Genomic DNA, 20,323 nt, shown 5'->3' with positions numbered 1-20,323 from the left:
TCAACAGAGAGAAAACAGTGGGAATGACTGATGACCAAAAAGCAACCAGGTTTAAATAGGAAACAGGAGAATGCGATGAAACACAACCCGGATGCGAGACTGGCACGATTTGTGCTCAGTTCGCAGCATGAACGACGAATAGAGGATAGCGGAAACGGAAGTGTGAAGAAAATGGCGATATGAAATGTCCGAAAATGAAGAAGATTTCTCCAAGTCGGCCCAGATCTCCATGCTGGAGTTCAGGGCTGTCATATCCCATTTGACTTAGCAGGAAGGCCAGCCAATGGCAAGACAAGCGTAAAAAAATATAGTCGGTACAAAGGCATGCACCGGTTCCAAATAAAGAACGAGAAGTTACGACATAAATAAAGGATGATCGTCGCTTTGGAATCAGATGAACCAGTTGGGAACTTACTTTGGCGCTGTCCTAGGTTTGCGACCTTCTACGATGCAAGGGTGTCCTCCGGTTGCACAACGTTTACAAGTACTAGCTCCATCTGGAAAGTCGCATTTCATCTGTAAGGTCAACCGGAGACCAGTGCAAACAGATCGAACGAAGATGTGCGGATCATTCAATCGAAGTCAGTGGCAATCACATGACATCCATGCCAGGCCAGGAGTACGGTCATTTCGGGAGGTCAAATTCCGACAATCAAAGTGATCAGGACCCGGCAACGCGGCGCATAAATGTGCGGGGTATGTTCACACATTCGAGTCGTGCCGAGTGGAGGATAGGGACCGAGCAGCGAATATAACGTTTGTAATATCAGAAGATGTAGATGGAAGTCCGCAGGTGTGAAGAATTACGAGCCATCGCCGGAGGTTAACATATTTCAGTTGCAACAGCAACAATGATGCCGTGTGAAGGACCCGTAACAGCCCCAGAAAGGAGAAGCGGTGGTCCAAAAGGGGGTCCGAAAGTGAAGGCACGAGTTTTCGTCGAGGCGGATGAGACACCAATGCATGTTCGGAGCAGAGTAGGCCGGAGGCGTCATGAATTCATGACGAAATGCATCGTGTCGTAGATTGCAAAGATCAATTCATGGTAGATAGGAGAACGTGAATTTGGTAAGCAATCAATCATAACATCATAATATATGGAATGGAAGTGTAAAGAGATTGATAACGTACCTTCAGACGTTTACAATGTGTACACGCTCCAGTTCTGCAATGGCATCCGTGAGAGCGCAAAGTCGGATAGATGAGGTAGAAGATACGTAGCAGTAGTTAGCGAGGAAAGTATCGCCGAACCGAAAAGATGAAACATGTGGGGCAAGGCACAAGCGCCGGACGGGAAGCAAGTCGATTAGGCAAGCAAAACCATCATCATTGTCGATGCGTGTATTTTCACGAGGTGATACGTCCAAAGACACCGTACAGGCAGGCGACGAAGGCGTGTAGAACGTTCGTATAGCGTGTAGAACGTGGATATAGCCGAGTAGCAGAAACGGGGGTTGTCAAACCGGTAGAATGATGAAATTGAGAAGCACAGAATTAGAGCAAGTCAAGGCCAGCGCAAGAAGGTGCGGCGACGTCGAGTCGGCGAGAGAGTTTAGCGTCGGTAACAGATGTAGCCGGACCGGAAAGACAGAAAATACAGCCGGAGTCGGGAGTAGGCACAGCAACGATAGCCGGTTCGGGTTACATGTCAATTGAACAAGGTTGTGTAGAAGTTTTAGCAGTAGGATATCCGCAACGATCGCAAATCAAAGGGCCAAGCCAAACATTGCGCCAAGTGAAATCAGCCGCAGCAGAAGGTTGGAATGGAAAGATGAAAGATTTATCAACACAGAACATAGCCATCCGCACCAAGGGTAGGAACACCGATGAAAAAGGCAACAAAATGAGGAAGAACGAATAAACATGGAAGTGCACAAGTGAAAGCATATCCGACCAGCGCGCACCGCAGACCGGAATGAAAAAATGATAGTGTCACGATCACAAACCAACAAATTTTGAGTAAGCAGAAGGAGCAGTTTTAACGCAGTTGACAGGTGTCAATATGCAGGTAGCGCGACGTCAGCGGAAATTGTGTGACAAAGAAAGACAGCACCGCAACCAGAACCAGCACATAAGGATGGAGCGCAGCGAGAAAGCAAAGTTCCGTCCAGCATACAAGATCATGCGTGCCATCAAGGTCATACACACGTCCAGGTTAGTTCGGTTGTTTTGGCCGCAGTAACACCGTTAAACAGTCACCAGACAGAAACATAGAGTCGAATCCAATGTTAATCGAGTTGGTCGATATCGAGGCCAGCAATTGACATAACCAGAGTATTCGCCAATGAAGCCAGCAGTATCGAGCATGCACGATATCAGGACAGGGCCGTTGCACCAACACAGATGAGTTTAGTGACCACACGAGGTTCAGCAAACCAAACCATTTGCAGAAACACGATTCCGGAAAGCAAGCGAGGAAACAGAAAAAGTGAAAAACGTAAAAAAAACACAGCCCGATCAGCACACTATTCCTGATTCAACAAGCGTACGAGGTCACTCACTTGCGTTGACCCACCACCCCTGTACCTGCGCCTTGTGGAGGCACAGATGGTCCAGCCCATTCTACCACATCATCATCGTCACTGTCATCGTCACTGTCCCCACCCCTACCCTCACCGCCCTGGGATGTTGATGGCCTTGGTCGCTTTGGAGCACGAGCCCTTCGATTTGTTGCAGGACGAGGAGCAGGCGGCTTCGGTACAATTGGAGGCCGTGCAGGACCTGCCTGAGGCGCTGTCGCTGCCGCAGTGATAGGCATAATTGGGCGCTGACGTATCTGCACACGTTGCTGCTGTTGTTGTTGTGGAGCTGCGACCATTGGCGGCGACCCAGGGGTGACAGTCGAGATCGACGAAGTTGCAGCATGCCCCATGCCCTGTGAAGTCATGTGGACGTTACCCGAGCTCACAGACGAGGCTGGATGCCCCGAAGACGAATCGTCGAATGAGGAGGACGTAGGGTGGCTTGCGTACGAGGCCGGAGAGACAGAGTCGTGTGAGCGCGGGAGTCCAAGCATGGGGCCTGTTTGTGTCGGAGGTAGACAAGAAAAGATAAATGTCAGTATGATGCAGGCTAGAAGACACGGAACCCCGCAACAGATGGTAGCAAAAAGATGTGACAATATAGAAGTACAGAGATGATTTCCGGGTACAATGAATCGACTGTGCCGGAGCGCTAATTTTGACACGAGGTGATCGATGCCGTCAGCGCAGCTACATATAAGATGCGTAGATCATTATAACCAGCACTTCATCCTATGTCGTGCGCAAGTTCCAGCAAATGAGAAGGTGAGGCGAGTGCTAGGCAAGCACTCATTGCATCCCGAAGGGTTCACGAAGTCCAACAACGTAACATAGTATAACCCTAAGCATTGACCCCGCTTCAAAATAAAGTTGAGAGAACATTCTTCGTTCTTCGATCAGAAACAACGGTTCTGGTCCCTCAACGACAATTTGTCAAGAGTTTCCAGAGTCGTCTGAGCCCAATAAGCATGGCACCACGTGTTTGGGTGCAAATTGACCCTGCGCCATGATTGATAATCGAGAGAACATCCATTGGAAAATGAAAACAACAGCAAAAGAAAAGAACACAACAAACAAAAACACAACACAACAAACAAAACAAAAGCGAAACAAGACGAAAACCGCACTCACCACTATCACTTGGAGGCGTGTGCGAGTTTCCAGGTGGGGTATGAGGCCCAAACGTTGCAAAAGGCGAGTGGGGAGACGTCGAATGCGCGTGTGCCGAGTGCTGTCAATCAAGCAGTGATCGCAAGTTGGGTGTGATCGAGGAAGTTGATAAGAATGTTTCATGTTAGGTGGTTCCGCGGAAGAGAACAGGGCGGGGTAGCGTGAAATGATTAATCGTCAGCGCGATTCAAGATCAAAGATGAGAATGATGAGGAACGGAGTATAGCGGAAGGAATATGGGCGCAGATAGCACCCCATACTGGCACATCATAAACAGACCAGTGCCACGAAAGAAAAGACGAAAAACGAGGCGCGAAGTATGAGAAAAAGCGCGCAACACAGTGAAAGAAATAATATCCCTGCACGGACGCATAAATACGAAGCGTTAAAGACACCCACATGACTGGCAGTACTCTGCGTGTGCGAGTGCTGTCAATCAGTCAGCGATCCAAACGTCGATAGCAAGTCGGGCATGATCAAGGAGGTAAGAATGTCCCGTGTCAGGTGGTGCCGCGCAATAGAACAATGGGAGGATGACATGGAACGATAAATCGCGCGAATCAAAACAAAAGATGAGAATCAGAGAGGTATAAAGTGGATATGGACGCATATATGCATGTCAACGTATGCTGTTGAACTCAGAAACAGAAGAAGGTAACGAGGCACGAGGTATAGTACCCAAACATTGGCGCATATGCCTATGCCGTCCAACGGTATCTGAAAAAAAAGAACCGGCTTGACCGGGTAAAAAAAAAGGAACCGAACAAGACACGACAACCAGGCACAAAGTATAGGGGGAGCATCCATACACGGTCGCGTATATGAACGCCATTTCGTCTAAACCGACGTGCCCTCCAAAAAAAGAACAAGGCATAGGAGCAGTACCCGCTGACACATGTTTGGGTACGCCACCATCCAAAAATCCAAATTCAAAACAGGCAGAAAGAGACTCACAAGACTAGGCGCACTCTGGCTCCCTTGCGTATTGATTGCATAATACATATCGCCCTGAAGGTAATACGAATCTGACGGCCCTGAATAGTGTTGAGACTGTCGGGGTGGATTTGGAGGAGCGTGAATCTGAGGTTGCGATTGGGTATGCGGCTGAACATGAGGGTGGGCACGAGATTGCGATGGGACGTGAGTATGCGATTGCGTTGGAGCGTGAGGGTGCGGGTGCGATTGCGATGGGACACGAGAATGGTGGGATTGTGAAAACTGGCTCTGCTGCCTAGCCTGAGGTTGACTCTGAGAAAACTGCGGAGTAGGCGGGAACTGGGTTTGTTGGATCTGGAATTGGGACTGGGTAGGAGGGGGTGAGAAATGGGGCTGGGGCTGCTGAGCTGGGTACTGCTGTTCGGCTTGCACTGGTGGGAATTGACCTGCGATTAATTCAGTTGTACGCTGTGCAGCGAGGGCTTGGCCTGTTGGCTGTTGAGAGGGCTGAGGAGGTGAAGGATGGGTTGAAGGAGGATTGGGAGGAACGGAAGGGAGCTGTGAGTATTGGCCTGCGTGTTGCTGGAAAGGGTGCATCAGAGAGAGGAAGGAGAAAGACAACAGAAATATGGAATGGAGAAAGTGAAGATAAAGGGGATCAATGAACAGAAAACGTAAGGGAAATTCCAAGAGCACCTCGAGAGTCGCTTCGATCACGTGATAGGGGGATTCAAAGACTTACCTGGCCTTCAGCGCTCCTCTGTCTATAGTACCCAGAAGTCCGGGAACCACCATGTGCCGAGCGCCGTGAAGTGGGTATAAGGTGGCGCTGTTGTGAATGTTGCTCAGGCTGCTGCTGCTCTCTAACTTGGTTTTGAGCAAATGAGTACTGGGTCGTCTCTGCTCCTCCGAAGGTATCATACGGCTGCTGGTATGTCGGGTGCTGTCGGGGAAAGTATTCGGCACCTGGACCTGTGAATGGGGTATTCCAGACGTTCATGGAAGGCTGCTGGGCTGTAAAGCCTGAGGCCTGAGTAGGGTCATAGAAGGAAGAGCTGGTGACGATCATCTGTCGAGATGCTGGAAACCACTGCTGGTCAGCTGTAGCTGGTGGTACGGAAGTGGATTGGTGGAAAGAAGCAGAAGAAGAAGAAAGGGAATGTCCTTGAGTGCGAGGCTGGTTATCTTGTAGTTGTTCGCTCGCTATTCAGGCAAAGAGAAATATGATAGAAAATGAATAAAGGCTAATAGTGGATAGTATAGTGGGACTTACATCCGGAGGTAGGGATTGCGGGTTGAGTTTGATTGACATCAGCTGGCGTCCGGCGGTTAGACATGCCGACTGAATTAATGTCTTGGATTAATAGAGTTAAACGCAAATCGGATTCGTATATCGTGTCTTGGTCGTGAAAGATGCTGATAGCTCTAGTAGGGTAGTCGGGATAAGACAATTATGTTTGTCTTGGGATTAAGATCCAAAGTAAATCCACCCTTGGTCGTCCTGGAAGATGGTTGAGGTTCCTAAACTCCCCTAGCGTGCGTTTGTTGTATGCACAGTTACCGGGTTCTGCGAATCACCGGGTCCAATCACAGAGTTGCGCCGTCGAGATATGATCACTCGTGTATGGTTATAAAGGTAGATCGTTCAGTAAACGAGTTGCAGCACACGCATTGTAACAGTGGCCTGTTAATGCTTCGAACGAGAACGAGACGATGTCGACAAGGAAATGAAAAGTAAACACATGGCTGCTCCTTATTTAACTTATTCACTCCCGTAAGTACTTGATAATGTACCGCCACCCAATCATAGCTCATCCACCCTTCCGCGGGTCCGGCCATCGATTCGATGACTAACCGGTCAGCCCTCTTCGAGTCACTACATGTGCTTCAGAATGCGAATCACAGCCCCCGGTCCTCAATTCACTAGAGAATCTGTGCAACAAAACATATTCCTCGTATCGAGACTTCAATTCGCTACGACTCTGATGTTCTCCCACTAAATTTGATCCGTCCTGTCTAACCTCTCCCGAGATATCAGCATATTCGCTCCAACTCTTTCGTCACACCTTAAATTTTTGCGAGTACCGCATGGTCATACTGCTCGTTCCTGACTACCATCCTCCGCGACTTCTTCTTTAGCACCGCTCCCTGCTATTTCAAGGGAGTCCTTCTCGTGTTCGCCGTCCATCCCCGCCCATGGTGCGCCCATCTTTAAATACTTGCATACTTCCCCGTGCGCGCATCGTCAGCCCTCTAAAATTTTAACCTTTTCATTCCCGCTTCAAGTCTCCTAGCTCACGTGATAGGTGCCGTGTCGCCACGATACGCCTTCGCGTCACTTCGGCATCCCGCCCCTCAACATACGCGATGGTCTGCGCCACGCTTCTTCCATGATATCTCAAGTCAACTATAGAACACTTCACACCAGCTGCATCTTCACTGACCCTACACGGGGAGATAAGGCCCTCTGTAGGTAACACTTCATTAACTTTCATTTCCGCGCCCCCACGCACTCCGTGTCGGGCACGTCTTTGGAACATTATGCCCTACATCCTGTCGTGCACGGCCTTCCAAGTCGGCAAACCCGTCTTTCCAGTCACTCTACGAACGATCCGTTCACGCGTACGTAGGACTATCGGAAACGATACCTATAATAATTCTTCGCATTCTTCTCTAGACTCTAGCCCATGTTCGTCTTCTAATTCCCTCGCCCGTCACTTCTCATTAACATTCATCACCTGACAATGTCGTTCATAATCGCCACTCTAGTCCTTCTAGCCTAGTCCTCATTCATATCTGTCGGGTGGCGTAGGCATGACTCACCAGTTTGGAAAGCGTAGTCGCCCAAAATAGTATCGCTATCTACCAAGTGCCTCATTTCGACACTTCTACTGACAGTACTAGTTCGATTTCGAACGCACTAATGGATGAGAACCTGGATTGTAAAGATGGATCATACCCAATAGTAAGTTCTTCTTGTTTACTCCTTCTCAACATCCTCACCCCGCGCATCCCGTCATGATCAGACTTGCAACGCAGATCCCCCAGTTTGTGGCACTCCCGCTCGGCGTCTTTCGTGGATTTGCAGCCGCCACTGTGGCCACTTCTTACGAGAAGATTTACGCGGCGCTGCGCCACGGATGCGAATGTGTGCAAGTACGTGCCATTCTGGATCTGATCACCCAAATATTCAACGTCAATATCCATTTCGATCGCTATATAAGGGATAACCAAATACCCATGTCTACGTGATTCCTGATTTGCGCCACACCGTAGTAGTGCGTATACCGCATATTTTTTTCGCATGAATCCTCGTGTCGATCGTTCATGGCGAGACCATTACTTTAACTTTTTACGATTAGATCCCCCGCCATTTTTTCACGTGATAATCGAAGGTCTGGGGGTTAGAAGGCGCCCTGACGTATATGGTGCGGCAAGATGTGTTTGGGATCATAGAATATCCGCGGCTAGGACTTCGAAGTGCGGAAACTAAAGTCCAGTTCTAGAACAGTACAACATCAGCCGAAGGCCATACTTATTCTTGTTCGCTAAGCTAGGGCTAGTTACACGAACTTAGTATGTAGATCCCCCGCGCCGTGTTATATCGAATTCTAGATCCTCCCGCGGCTTAGCGCTTGGATTCCGAGGTGCAGAAGGCAAGTACACTACCCTGCTACGATTAGTCGACCCAGACTTATCGCTTATAATAATAGCTCGATTTTCACCGCTGATGTCCTCCCTGCCAGTATCCTCCCTGATTTAACATATGATCTCAGCTCCGACGGGATATTAATGTCTGGATGCAGGATGACTCGTCCGATGTGTTTATTAGGACATAAATGTCCCTCTTATCAGATTCCTTTCCTTTCATCAAGCCGTCCTTTCGACGACTTTCGAATTTCTCGTGTGGCGTGGTGCGTTGTTCGAGACGAAACACACCAGGCTCCGCGGCAACTTCCGAGACTCTTCTTGTCGTTTTCCTTCTTCATTCAAATGTTCGGCCCGATCGTGGAGTCTATTGTGATCGTATTGTTCCTGGCTTGTCTAACGAACTGTTATTATAGCTAGTTGCACATTCGATGTGAAATGGAACCCGACGGTTTCAATCGCCGATTCTGCTGCCTCGCATGCGGATTCAAGCAACGGACGTCAAGATGTCCCTTCTCAGATACTCTTAGTTCCTCGGTCAAATCTGTTTATGCCTCTTTTGACAATGAACTATGATCATCTGGCATGGGATCGGGCACCGCTGTCGGTTGACATAGGCAGTTCAAGGTGGTGCGTTCGTATTTTGGTCGTTTCTTATTTGATCTTCAAACTTGATCCATGCAAGGAATCGGCGGGCCACCGCTGGGATGCATATTCTAACTTGATTATATTTTTGATAGTAACCCTCATTTCGCTGGATCAAACGGTAATTCAGCTAAGTTCCGGTTAGACTTATAATACACATTCTGACTTGATCATATTTTTGAAAGTAACCTCGTTTAGTGTTTTTCTGATTAAATGGCGATTCAGCTGAGTTCCGAGTAGACTTATATATGATGCACATTCTAACCTGATTATATTTTTAGAAAGATCTTATCTTGCTGGATCAAATGATGATTCTAAGTCCCAGCTTCGGACCAGCATCGACGCTCAACCACTGATAGCAATCAAGGTCATTTCACATGATCTAATACCATGCAGGTATCGCTTATACCGACTACCCCTTAACATATGCTGTTCACAACGTATGACTCACACTCAGGGCAATTAAATCCATTGACAGAAATAACTATCGAGTCGCTGCCTTCCACGTCATGAGGTCGGTTCGCGTCGAAAGATTATGGAACTAAGCACTTAAGTCGGGTATTTTTTCTTCGTGGCTTCTCTTGCTGTTCGGCACAGCTGTAACTCGGACTGTCGCGGGCCCCGCTCAGCACTAGTGTTGTTCGCATCCTAGGTTTTCTCTTATATACGCGAGCGGCCCGTCCATCTCATGTGGGTGTTCATTGTTCTGAATCTCCGCACGTTGACCTTGTATAGAATGCAGATCTGAGTGGGTGGAGATTGAGAATAGTCGAAGTGGCGATAAGATGATCAGTCGAGAGGAAGACACCTTGACGTCAATCTCTGGAGAGAAGCTGGGTGAAGGTGACTTAGTCAAGTACTAAGTGTCGGCTGATCTCATATAAATATCGGGCAGCCGCACGACCCCGTCAGGAACGCAGTCGCATACTTCGGTCCACCATTCCACGACTACCGGGAGGGATAGCTGAAGGAGACGCAGATAGAAGGAATACCATATCACCGGGATGAAAGTGGTATATAATAGGCTACCTTACGGGTACACTCAGGCTAAGCCATTCTGAATTCAGAGTCGAGGATAGACATACTACAATAAGACTGGTAATAAGCGGGGCCCGTGAATGACTCTGAATGATGCTCCATGTCGACGAGGGGCCTACTTCTAAACAGTACAGTACTCATTTTGAGCAACGATGGCCCAACAAGACGGCTCGACGAATGCTAAGTTCATCAAACGCGGTCACGTGCATCGCGTCCTGCTAGTATTACAGTATTACTCTGGTTCGTCTGATAGACTGATCTCTCTCTCTCTCTCTCTCTCTCTCTTTATTACCCTTTCCTTCGGCACATCATGGAAGGCATATACATTAGTTGGTGCTACGAGAAGCAGTGCGTAGTTGCTGCCAGTGTGCGTCGATTCGTCATCAGTTTGAACACTTTTGTTGACGCTTCATTTAAGACATGCCGCAGAGCACACTTGTGAGGGTCTAAGTTTGTCGGAAGTCGTTGGTGCAAGAGCTATCCCGGGCCCAGACTAGGAAGGGTGTACCCTGTTATGCAAGTTGAATCGTCGATGTTCCTGTACTTTCTGACGGTATTCCGATACAGGCGATGCGCGATACATACAACCGTTGACCACACATTTATTTGACATCATAGGCGCTCTAAGTATGTGCAACGAGCGCCTGCTCTTTCGGCTCGATCCTTACCGGTTCTTAAACGTTCTATGTACTACCATCTGATCGCTTTTGCCTAGTACTAACGCTTATATACTTTGGCTCGGCTGATATAACCCACAACCCACATATCCTTATCTACACTGCCAACGATCACATGGAACCATCCCTATCCCCAATCAGATCGCTCAGAGGCCACACTGACTGGGTACAAGAAGTGTTGTTCTCAAAAAACAGGAATGATCTCAAAGTTATAAGCACATCCAACGACAAGACTGTTCGGATTTGGGACGTGGAAACAGGAGAACAGGAACACTCGCTGGAAGGACACGCTAGTAGAACTTGTGGATTGGCTGTATCAATGGATGGAAGCAGAATTGTGAGTGGGGCGGAAGATGGCAAGATCATCGTATGGGATGCAGATACGAAGGAGATCATCAGATGTCTGTCGCATCACACAGACTGGGTCATTTGGGTACGGTTCTCACCTGACGAGAAAAGACTCTCTTCCGCATCGCGCGACGGCACACTCAAGATCTGGGATGTAGAGACATGGGAACTTGTGCTCGACATCGATGATCATCAGGGCGGTGTATGGACAGTTGCCTATTCTCCCAATGGAACGAAGATTGCGAGCGGGTCATATGATCAAACGGTTCGCATCTGGAACGCAACGACCGGCAAGCAGCAAACACAACCACTTTCCCATGGCGCAGCAGTGAGCTCGATGGTCTGGTCTCCAGACAGTCGTCGTCTCATTTCTGCCTGCGATGATGGCCAGATCTACTTCTGGAGTGCACCGACTGGTGCCCAGCTCGGATCCCCACTGCGTGCACATTCCAACAGCATTAACTTGTTGACCATCTCACCTGATGGTGAATTGATAGCCAGTGCGTCCAGTGATCACACTGCGAGGCTGTGGAGCACCTCTACCCGCAAATCTTTTGGTCGTGTGCTTCAGCATGCCTCTGTGGTAAGCACAGTAGCCTTCTCGCCGGACAGCCAACTTGTCGCCACAGGGAGTACGCAGAACACAATATTTCTGTGGGATATATCGCAGGAGTCCGCCATCATGACGAATGCGGTGTCGCCTTCATTCGTTTCCCCAGCGTCTAACATCATTGACCAGGTAATGAATTTCTGTTTTGTCTACACAGCAGCATATCTAATGCAAATATATTTTAAGCCCTCAGCAAACTCGCGTTCTCTTTCAGCATATTCTATACGAGCATCGGATGAGCTAGCTGATGAAATTGAATTGCTATCAGAAATCGTAGGCTCGCGTGATGGTGCTACCTTACCTTCCCCATCTCTCCCTCAAGATCACTCCGATCACGATATCCCTACTCCAGCCCGCTCCTCTTTTGCAGTCGAGCTTTCTGACAGAATCTATGTGTCTCCAGAAACCGTCATCTCGCGTGGTGCAGCTGCATCCCCTTCCCCATCTTTTTCCCCTCAGGGCTCCTCTCGTCCTCAAATACCTCTTGCTTCAGCTTCCACTCCGGTCCTAGCCTCACCTCCAAAGTCGGTTTGGAAGCGCTTTCCTATGTTCAACAGGTCTGCAGCATCTGTAGACTCCAAGCGGTGGAAATTCTCGCGCATTGGTAGCATCATGTACGCAGCTTCCTTTCTCTATGAACATGTCCTGAATTTTGATCCGTAGGCAGCGCAAGCATCGGAACGTGGGACCTGATGATGCCCAGGATTAGTGTGCTTCTAGTTCCTGTCATCATTGGCCCCCCGTTATATCGTATCGTACATCCCGTACCCGGTCCAGTTGATATAACATGACTACTTTGCAGTCCGTGTGTTCTCTATCACGAATTAGGCGTTATATTTCATTTAAGGCAGGTATTCCTCTGAAGCCAGCGCTTTATTCCGAACATCCAGCGTAGCACTCCAAGCCATATCAATGTAGTAGCACGCCCGTCATAGCACAGTCACTACCTCGGATGCGCAGCCCGAAATCCTGTCGACCACGAACATGTAATCAATTATTCGATTAGCATAGGTTTATTCTACAGCGTTGCCTTGCACTAATGATGAACATTAAGAAATCGCTGGTGGTAAGCAATGACTTGAGTACAGTGTGTCCATCCCACACTGGACTGTCAGTGCGGACTCGCTGTCAACTCTCCAGTATCGCCATAAATATTCGCCACAATACTTCTCTGGGTGGCTAAAACATATGACTCGAGCCCCAAAGGATCACAAATAAGAATCAGTCACAGTACTTACGACAGCTTTTGGTGTAACATTTTGGATGTCGAAAAGCTTGATACTAATGAAAGCGCAACATCCTTGACTAGAACGGTTCTGCTTGGTCATTTTAGGTCTTTTGAGAACGTTTAACCTAGTCGGTGATGATGAAATCACGATACACACAATGCTAAAAACGATATCACATAGACTGCTCAGCGTATCAGCTAGGAGTCAAGGGTGGTAAATAGATCAGACAGACGTGTGCTCTGGACTTGGACAAAAATAATGAACGCTAGATCATTTGGTGACTGAGAAACTCATTGGAGTTAGCTTTGGAGGTGGACTATCTTCGACGTCTGCTTAGCATGGTGACCACCAGAATTGCGCAACATCTACAGACAATAAGTGTCCGAGTCATGCAAGGTAGACAGTTAGATGTAGGCTTACAACGTGACGGCACCAGCGTTGATGCTATCCAATCGGCTGAGGACACTGTCGATTCTAAGGGAAACAAGGTGAACGTTAACTTTCACGTATAGTCGGGCTAACTGATATCCTACCTGTTCACGTCAGTGAAACGTTTTCAGAGATATATCACTGAAATCACCCATCCAACCACCATGCATATAGTTTGCTGGTGATAGTGGGACCAAAATACCTTCGGATATTTGTCGAGGTACGTGAGTGTTGTCTGGAGATCTTCTACATGAGATAGTAGAAACTGTTGCAACTATAGTCAGTAGTTAGATCATCAAATGCAGGTACTAGGACGTACCTATAGAGCAGTTTCGCAAGTCCAAATCCTACAAAAACGATTAAAGTGAAGCTCGACGTCATAATCGAATATTGATGGTTTTACCACACTGAATTATTGCTAGCAGGAACTCTCAATGTCAAGATATTTGCAAGAATATTGGTAGCAATCCGGCTTACTGCCCACGCAACTGAGGGAAGAGGCGATGCGTGTATCGGGATACAAAACGTACAAATTCACAACATAAGCTATAATAAACTGCTTATTATGTCACTACGACAGACATCAGGCAAATGAAAGCGATATGTGCCAATAACATATGAAGTCTAGCAGGATCAGCAGTAATTTGTATATTTATACTGAGGGCTTACGCGTGAATGAACAACAATAGATACCGGAAAAAGTGACGCGCCACTGTGTACGCCAAGTTTATCACATCTCGAACTCCAAGGTAAATGGAGCCTAGCCTGTGATGGATCGTGTCAAACGTGTCATTCTTTTGCGTTGCAACAGAATGACACGACTGAAATGATCCATCTATCTTTGGCTTAACCTGTCTAAACCATTCAGTTAAAGCATCGATGAGGAAAGGGTTGTACCGATTTGTGCGATCGTCGACGGTACTTATATATGTAGTTATATTAAAACTCCGCTGGACCTGGACCCGACTTTGCCTCGGCTCACAAATTAACTCCTGCTCATTCTGATCGACCCTTCAAAAGCTTCAAATTAGATGCTTTCTTAGACCCACCGACGACAACTCTCACTGAAAGACCTAATTACAGTCTTTGCTCACCCTTGTAGATTTCGGTTGGAAGCTTTCCGGTGGAAGAGTTTATGGTGATATTTTTTTTCGGATAACCTTCAAAATTCTTGTTATACCATCAACTGCGGGATGATTTCTTACACTCGTTCAACGTTGCACGGTGGTGTTGGTATGATTTCTTTTTCTCACTCCGTTCCTTGATACATTCCCAGGGATATATTGCATTCGTTGGTTGCTCGCCGGGGATGGGACGTGGTGATACAATTCACACTTTTCCCAGATACCCTTCTGCTCCTTGGTAACTACGACCTTTGCTTCCATTCAACTCTTTCGACGTTGAACGCAGCCGGTCTAGACTGTCTAGGCCTGAGATGGAACTCGAGTAGATGAAGAATCTTTGGTTCCGCGATACACTGCCATAGCGTTGGTGTCATCTTCTCTTCGCGGCCGCCACGTCAACAACGAGCAACTCTGATCCAGGGCGATGGCACGGCGAGGCTTGCAAATTTTAAATATAACTGACCTGAAAATAGTTGTGGCAGGAAACCGATGTGAAGCCAACTTCTGAAGAGTGCTAATGGAGAAACTTAGCCAGGTATCGCTCCTACCGACCTAATCTAGCATTAACGTTGATCATTGAGGTTGGCAACGTTGTCATTAATGAAGTGCGTGTGCTGACTTGAACATGCTGGCCCAGCGATCTCCGTCATGATGGTGCGAGGTAAATGGGGTTTTTTGAATTTTGTCTAGGGTATTATGTGTTCACCTAGCTGGGATTTATCTATTCACAAAAGGATTCTTCTCACTCGACTTGAACTTCCAGACAGAAGTGTAGACACCTGCACTTCACTCGCTAGTCACAAAAGAGCTGTCTTGCTCATCATAGACGCCCTCCGCTTTGATTTATCGCAGAACACCCGCCAGAACCTGTTTCACTTTTCCACAATAGCATCCTGACTCTACCATGCAAATTGACCGCTGCTCGTCTAAACAGATCATTCACATTTAATACGTACTCTGACCTACTGACCACAGCTCTCCAGCGACTCAAAGGCATCATCACATGGTCTCTACCAACCTTCTCAGATGCAGGAGAAAACTTCGTAGGCTCTTCTATCTACGAAGATTCTATCATACATCAGCTAAACGCTGCGGGAAGAAAGGTATGTGCTGACTTCTTTTTCCCTGATACAATCCAAAGGAAAGATTGCTCTCGCTGGCGATGACACCTGGCTCGCCCTTTTCCCAGATGCCTTCCAGCCAAACATGTCATTTGCCTTTGACTCCTTCAACGTCGAAGACCTTCATACCGTAGACCAGGGTGTCACATCGACAATCTTTTACCTTTGATGCTACATTATCGAAACTCATAGGATTTTGCCGTTTAGGCGTCGATCACGCAGGTCACATAGTCGGCCCAGACTATCCCCTCCTCAGGAAAAAAACTCGAGGAGATGAACATATTCCCGTTGCTCTCAACACCTTTAGGTCCTTGTACTCGAAGTGCTGGCAGTGTCACTGATCGTATCTGGAACCTCCCTCCTAACCCCGAAAAACCATCCCGCCCCCGCCCGAACGTACTAAGAGTCGCAGATGTCGTTATATTTTGCGGTGTTGGCGTTTGGAGCAGTGTTGAGGCGGCATTTGATGGTACGGGTGATCTTTGCGCCCAGGTATTCTGTGGCTGGATTTGGGCTTTTGATTGTCGGGTGTTTTGGTTGGTGTGGGAGTTGGGGTTGGGAGGGGCGGTGGGTATGGAGTGTTGTGTTATATGCTAGAATTTAATGCTCCTTGGGTCAACCACTCTGACCACGTGCCGTTTTTTACTATAGCAAGAACCCGATATTTGGGATCAGAACGGGTACTTGGGGAGATTGCGTGTACTGTCACGTGCACTTCGTAGCTTTAACGTGTTTGATGAATTGGAAAAAACATACCTTTATCACAGCTGTCTTGGGAGAAAGAACAATGGTCTTCTCCTCACACGTCCCGTTCTATTGCTAGTCACAACTCACCTGCCTCACACTCATGGCCATGGATGTCGGCAAACGGACACCGTGGTTCGTCTTATTGTCCGCCTAATATGAGCAAGCGCTCGTGTCGGATCATTACGTCGTATCCCGTGCCCGTCGCGCCTGAAAAATTAGCGTCACCTGGGTTTCATCCTTCAGGTGGGTGCTCCACCCTGTCATTCAACAAGGACCCACAACGCGGACACGACTCCATGTCTGACTCCTCATTATCACCAACTCCCAGACCCTGTTCACGCACAGTAAGCGTCCAACTCCCCGACATTCTCTCTTCATGCGTGCCCTTTGAGCTACGCGTAAATCGACATTGTAGGTCCGTATCTCGAGCGAGCGAGGCGTGGCTGTGTGATGTAGGGTTGAAGTTGGAGTGGAAAGGGATAAAGGTCGGCTTATGGGCTTCTTTGTGCTATCCTGGTGCGGATCTATCGCAGTTGAGGTTGGGGGCGGATTTTTTGAGTTTGTTGGTATATGAGCAGGAGCAGGATGGCTGTACAAATGAGAATGAGGTGTTTGATCTGTGAGTTCCCCATGACGGTCCTTTGAATGTTTTTGATTTCGCTGACAACGCGTACAAAGGATATCCGATCGACTCAGTCGCGTCGCGTACAAAAACCCAGCGTGGTACATGCGTTTCCACCGATCTATGCGCATGTATCACGATGCAAGGCGGCGTCTTCATTCGCTGGATTCGACGTGTGTCCCAGACCTGGAGACATACGTCGATCTGCGAAGAAACGCGTCGGGTTTGAAAATGGTGTTTCACCTGATTGAGTACGCGGGGGGGTTAGACCTCCCAGAACGGGCGTCTTCGCATCCGGTATTGAAGCAGTTGACAGACCAGGCTTGTGATCTTATAGCATGGTCTGAGGTGCGTCATTGCCCAAATATATTTATATTCTTAGTACTGACTTCTGTTCTAGGACGCGATCTCATGTGCAAAAGGCATGACTCCAAGCTCGCGAATCAACATCGTCACCGTTCTGATGAAAGACCGCAATTGTTCGTTCGGGAGTGCGCTTGCGTACGTGGGCACGCTCGTGAAGCAGAGCGCAGATGGGTTCTTGGCTACTGAGCGCCAGTTCGCTGCGTGTGCTGTGATGGACGACGATACGAGGCGGTATGTGAGGGGGTTGCGGGATTGTATTGCTGGGAGTGTGAATTGGCTGTATGAGACGGAGAGGTACCTGGGGACGAAAGGGAATGAGGTCAGGGCGTTTGGATGGGTGTTTGTACCTGTCTTAGATTGATGTCCATGTACGTTATGTGTACGTGCTAGATGTATTCGATCGAATGAATTGTAGGATAGTTTGTGGTGTGATTTTGATTGTAGATGCCATGCATCGTTCCGTCAGTCCCCCATTTTTGATTAGTAGCCGCAGTATAGTATTATTTTGTCCATCGTCGACTCAGCGTAGGATCTGCGTTAAGGCAGCCACCGCGTTGAAGCTTACATTGCCTGCTACATACTTCTTCTCTTCAGTCGTCGTATCAAGGGAATTTCCTATGGACATCTGACCGTGAACGCATGGCCAACAACAGCTAATGACACACTTGTTGCAGCCGGACTGCATAGGTACGGGAGAAACAACACGATAGAACAAGGGGAAAAGGTCTACTAAATAGTAAGAGTCTACTAAGACAAGACATGAAGAACGGACACATGGGCCTATTGATGCTAGGCATCATTAGGACCTGCTTGGAGTTCCACATTTCGATGCTTCCGCTGCCTAGGGATCAAATTCAGGACATGATCATGAAGTAAGGAAGCTGCGTACATGATGTTACTAATGCGCGGGAATTTCCACCACTTGGAGTCTACAGATGCTGCAGACCTGTTGAACATAGGAAAGCGCTTCCAAAACGGCTTTGGAGGTGAGGTGAGGACCGGAGTAGAAGCTGAAGTAAGCGGTACTTGAGGATGGGAAGAGCTTCGATGGGGCAAGGATGGGGAAGGGGATGCAGCTGCATCACGCGAGTTGATGATTTCTGGAGGCACTTGGATTCTGTTGGAAAGCTCGACTGGAGGGGAGGTGCGGACTGGAGAGGGGATTTCATGATGAAAGTGACTTTGAGGGGGTAAAGATGGGGAAGATGAGCTAGTAGCAGTATCACGCGAGCCTACGATTTCTGACGGCAACTCGGTTCCATCCGGTAGGTCATCCGATGCTGATGTAGAGGAGACGGAAAGAGAATAAGAGCTTGCTGATGGCTTGAATAAAACTTGCATCAGAATATTCTGGGGTATAGATAAGACACAAGATCATTACCTGGTCGATGTAGCTCGTGATGTTAGACGCTGGGGAAACGAATGGAGGCCCCGACACGGTATTCGTCATAACGATGGACTCCTGCGATATATCCCACAAAAATATTATGTTCTCATCGCCGCCGGTGGCGATAAACTGGCTATCTGGTGAGAAGGCTACTGTGTACACCTCATCGTCATGCTGGAGTACACGACCAAAAGGTTTGCGGGTAGAGGTGCTCCACAGCCTCGCGGTGTGATCACTGGATGCACTGGCTATCAATTCACCATCAGGTGAGATGGCCAACGAGTTAATGAAATCGAAATGTGCACGCAGTGGGGATCCGAGCTGTGCACCAGTCGGCGCACTCCAGAAGTAAATCTGGCCATCATTACAGGCAGAAATGAGACGACGACTGTCTGGAGACCAGACTATCGAGCGTACTACTGCGTCATGGGAGAGTGGTTGTGCTTTCTGCTTGCCAGTCGCTGCGTTCCAGATGCGAACCGTCTGATCATATGACCCGCTCGCAAACCTGGTTCCGTTAGGAGAATAGGCTACTGTGGATATTCGACCTTGGTGATCATCGATGTCGAACACGAGTTCCCATGTCCCCGTATCCCAGATCTTTAGTGTTCCGTCCTCTGATGCAGAGGCAAGTCTTTTCTCATCAGGTGAGAACCGTACGCAAATGACCCGGTCTGTGTGATGCCACAGGGATCTGATGATCTCCTTCGTATCGGCGTCCCATATGATGATCTTGCCATCTTCCGCCCCACTTACAATTCTCCCCCCATCCATTGATACAGTCAGTCCAATAGTCCCACTCGCGTGCCCCTCCAATGTGTTTTCCTGTTTTCCTGTTTCCACATCCCAAATTCGAACAGTCTTGTCGCTGGATGTGCTTATAACTTTGAGTTTATTCCTATTTTTCGAAAACACCACTTCTTGAACGGAATCAATGTGACCTCTGAACGATCTGATCGGAGAGAGGGATGGCTCCATGTTGTCGTTGGCAGAGTGGGTGAGGATCTGGGAGCTCTGGATCAATCGAGCGAAAGTAGATTAACGTTAGACAGAAGCAGTCAGTACATAGAAAAGCTTAGGGACCGATTAGGATCACACCCGAAGAGCCGAAGGAGTAGTTGCATACTGAAAGACCTTAGGGTGTGCAACAACTAGGTGATTGTGTGTACATGCAAGACTCCCATATGTTCCCTGTGTCGGACTACCACAGTATATACGAATGTCGACTGAGCTGGACAACATGGTACTCCTTTCTGGACCCATAGTATAGGATGTACTACTCAGACAGACACAAGTACCTCTGCGACATGTTCTAGACTAAACGTGAGTCACAGAGATCGAGACACAGTAGCCACGTACTGATTCTAGCAGCACCAACTATCATCTATACCTTTCAAGCTTCATGGACATCTGGAGCCAGCATCTCTGACCTGGCTCATTGAACGCGTTTTCCGACGCCCGCCCGTACCGAGTGGTAGGACATCTCCTCATATTCGCCCCTTATGTCACTCGTACTGACAGGGGAGTCGTGCTAAGGGACTTGGATAGGCTTGCTGTCGCCTACAGTCGTATAAGGCTTGAGCTGCGAGCGGTTGGACAAGTGGATGGTCTCTCAATGGAGTTTGGCCTTCAAGTTCTCCGGGTGAGGGAAGTCGGGTTTCGAGTTGATGAATTTAGTGTTCTGTACGAGTGCAATAGCGACGA

General features: G+C 48.2%; 7 protein-coding genes across 7 annotated transcripts; 3 read left to right on the top strand and 4 right to left on the bottom strand.

Moving 5' to 3' along the window:
• Nucleotides 1–2: 2 nt before the first annotated feature.
• On the bottom strand, nucleotides 3–3,228 carry F5891DRAFT_576778 (uncharacterized protein). The gene is made up of 3 exons (XM_041372337.1): nucleotides 2,502–3,228; nucleotides 1,132–1,165; nucleotides 3–516 (listed from the first exon to the last, which is right to left on the bottom strand). Exons 1-3 carry the CDS (start codon nucleotides 3,014–3,016, stop codon nucleotides 412–414), a joined length of 654 nt encoding a protein of 217 aa, XP_041222386.1. The 5' UTR covers nucleotides 3,017–3,228; the 3' UTR covers nucleotides 3–411.
• An 815-nt stretch (nucleotides 3,229–4,043) lies between these two features.
• On the bottom strand, nucleotides 4,044–6,071 carry F5891DRAFT_576514 (uncharacterized protein). Its single transcript, XM_041372336.1, has 4 exons — nucleotides 5,902–6,071; nucleotides 5,371–5,831; nucleotides 4,647–5,210; nucleotides 4,044–4,427 (listed from the first exon to the last, which is right to left on the bottom strand). The coding sequence occupies exons 1-4, from the start codon at nucleotides 5,963–5,965 to the stop codon at nucleotides 4,272–4,274; spliced, it is 1,245 nt and encodes a 414-aa protein (XP_041222385.1). The 5' UTR covers nucleotides 5,966–6,071; the 3' UTR covers nucleotides 4,044–4,271.
• A 649-nt stretch (nucleotides 6,072–6,720) lies between these two features.
• Nucleotides 6,721–7,957, bottom strand: F5891DRAFT_983219 (uncharacterized protein; the record flags this gene model as incomplete). Its single annotated transcript, XM_041377300.1, has 6 exons — nucleotides 6,721–6,854; nucleotides 6,928–7,035; nucleotides 7,142–7,229; nucleotides 7,452–7,486; nucleotides 7,550–7,843; nucleotides 7,867–7,957. 6 exons carry the CDS (start codon nucleotides 7,955–7,957, stop codon nucleotides 6,721–6,723), a joined length of 750 nt encoding a protein of 249 aa, XP_041222384.1.
• Nucleotides 7,958–8,192: 235 nt separating this feature from the next.
• On the top strand, nucleotides 8,193–9,571 carry F5891DRAFT_576820 (uncharacterized protein). The gene is made up of 8 exons (XM_041372338.1): nucleotides 8,193–8,284; nucleotides 8,342–8,623; nucleotides 8,697–8,906; nucleotides 9,017–9,042; nucleotides 9,107–9,145; nucleotides 9,203–9,288; nucleotides 9,400–9,435; nucleotides 9,519–9,571. Exons 2-7 carry the CDS (start codon nucleotides 8,421–8,423, stop codon nucleotides 9,403–9,405), a joined length of 570 nt encoding a protein of 189 aa, XP_041222383.1. The 5' UTR covers nucleotides 8,193–8,284; nucleotides 8,342–8,420; the 3' UTR covers nucleotides 9,406–9,435; nucleotides 9,519–9,571.
• A 2,095-nt stretch (nucleotides 9,572–11,666) lies between these two features.
• F5891DRAFT_1175027 (uncharacterized protein) lies at nucleotides 11,667–12,612 on the top strand (the record flags this gene model as incomplete). The annotated part of the gene is made up of 3 exons (XM_041365691.1): nucleotides 11,667–11,723; nucleotides 11,781–12,208; nucleotides 12,258–12,612. The coding sequence occupies 3 exons, from the start codon at nucleotides 11,667–11,669 to the stop codon at nucleotides 12,301–12,303; spliced, it is 531 nt and encodes a 176-aa protein (XP_041222382.1). The 3' UTR covers nucleotides 12,304–12,612.
• On the bottom strand, nucleotides 12,504–13,633 carry F5891DRAFT_983217 (uncharacterized protein; the record flags this gene model as incomplete). The annotated part of the gene is made up of 5 exons (XM_041377299.1): nucleotides 12,504–12,563; nucleotides 12,833–12,947; nucleotides 13,244–13,356; nucleotides 13,455–13,517; nucleotides 13,604–13,633. The coding sequence occupies 5 exons, from the start codon at nucleotides 13,631–13,633 to the stop codon at nucleotides 12,504–12,506; spliced, it is 381 nt and encodes a 126-aa protein (XP_041222381.1).
• Nucleotides 13,634–16,540: 2,907 nt separating this feature from the next.
• Nucleotides 16,541–17,593, top strand: F5891DRAFT_958176 (isoprenoid synthase domain-containing protein; the record flags this gene model as incomplete). The annotated part of the gene is made up of 3 exons (XM_041375547.1): nucleotides 16,541–16,863; nucleotides 16,923–17,214; nucleotides 17,267–17,593. The coding sequence occupies 3 exons, from the start codon at nucleotides 16,541–16,543 to the stop codon at nucleotides 17,591–17,593; spliced, it is 942 nt and encodes a 313-aa protein (XP_041222380.1).
• Between the last annotated feature and the right edge of the window lie 2,730 nt (nucleotides 17,594–20,323).

This window comes from Suillus fuscotomentosus, assembly GCF_016647785.1.
Source record: "Suillus fuscotomentosus strain FC203 chromosome Unknown F5891scaffold_52, whole genome shotgun sequence".
In the NCBI taxonomy this organism is placed as follows: domain Eukaryota; kingdom Fungi; phylum Basidiomycota; class Agaricomycetes; order Boletales; family Suillaceae; genus Suillus; species Suillus fuscotomentosus.
This window is presented reverse-complemented; position numbering and strand designations above follow the sequence as displayed.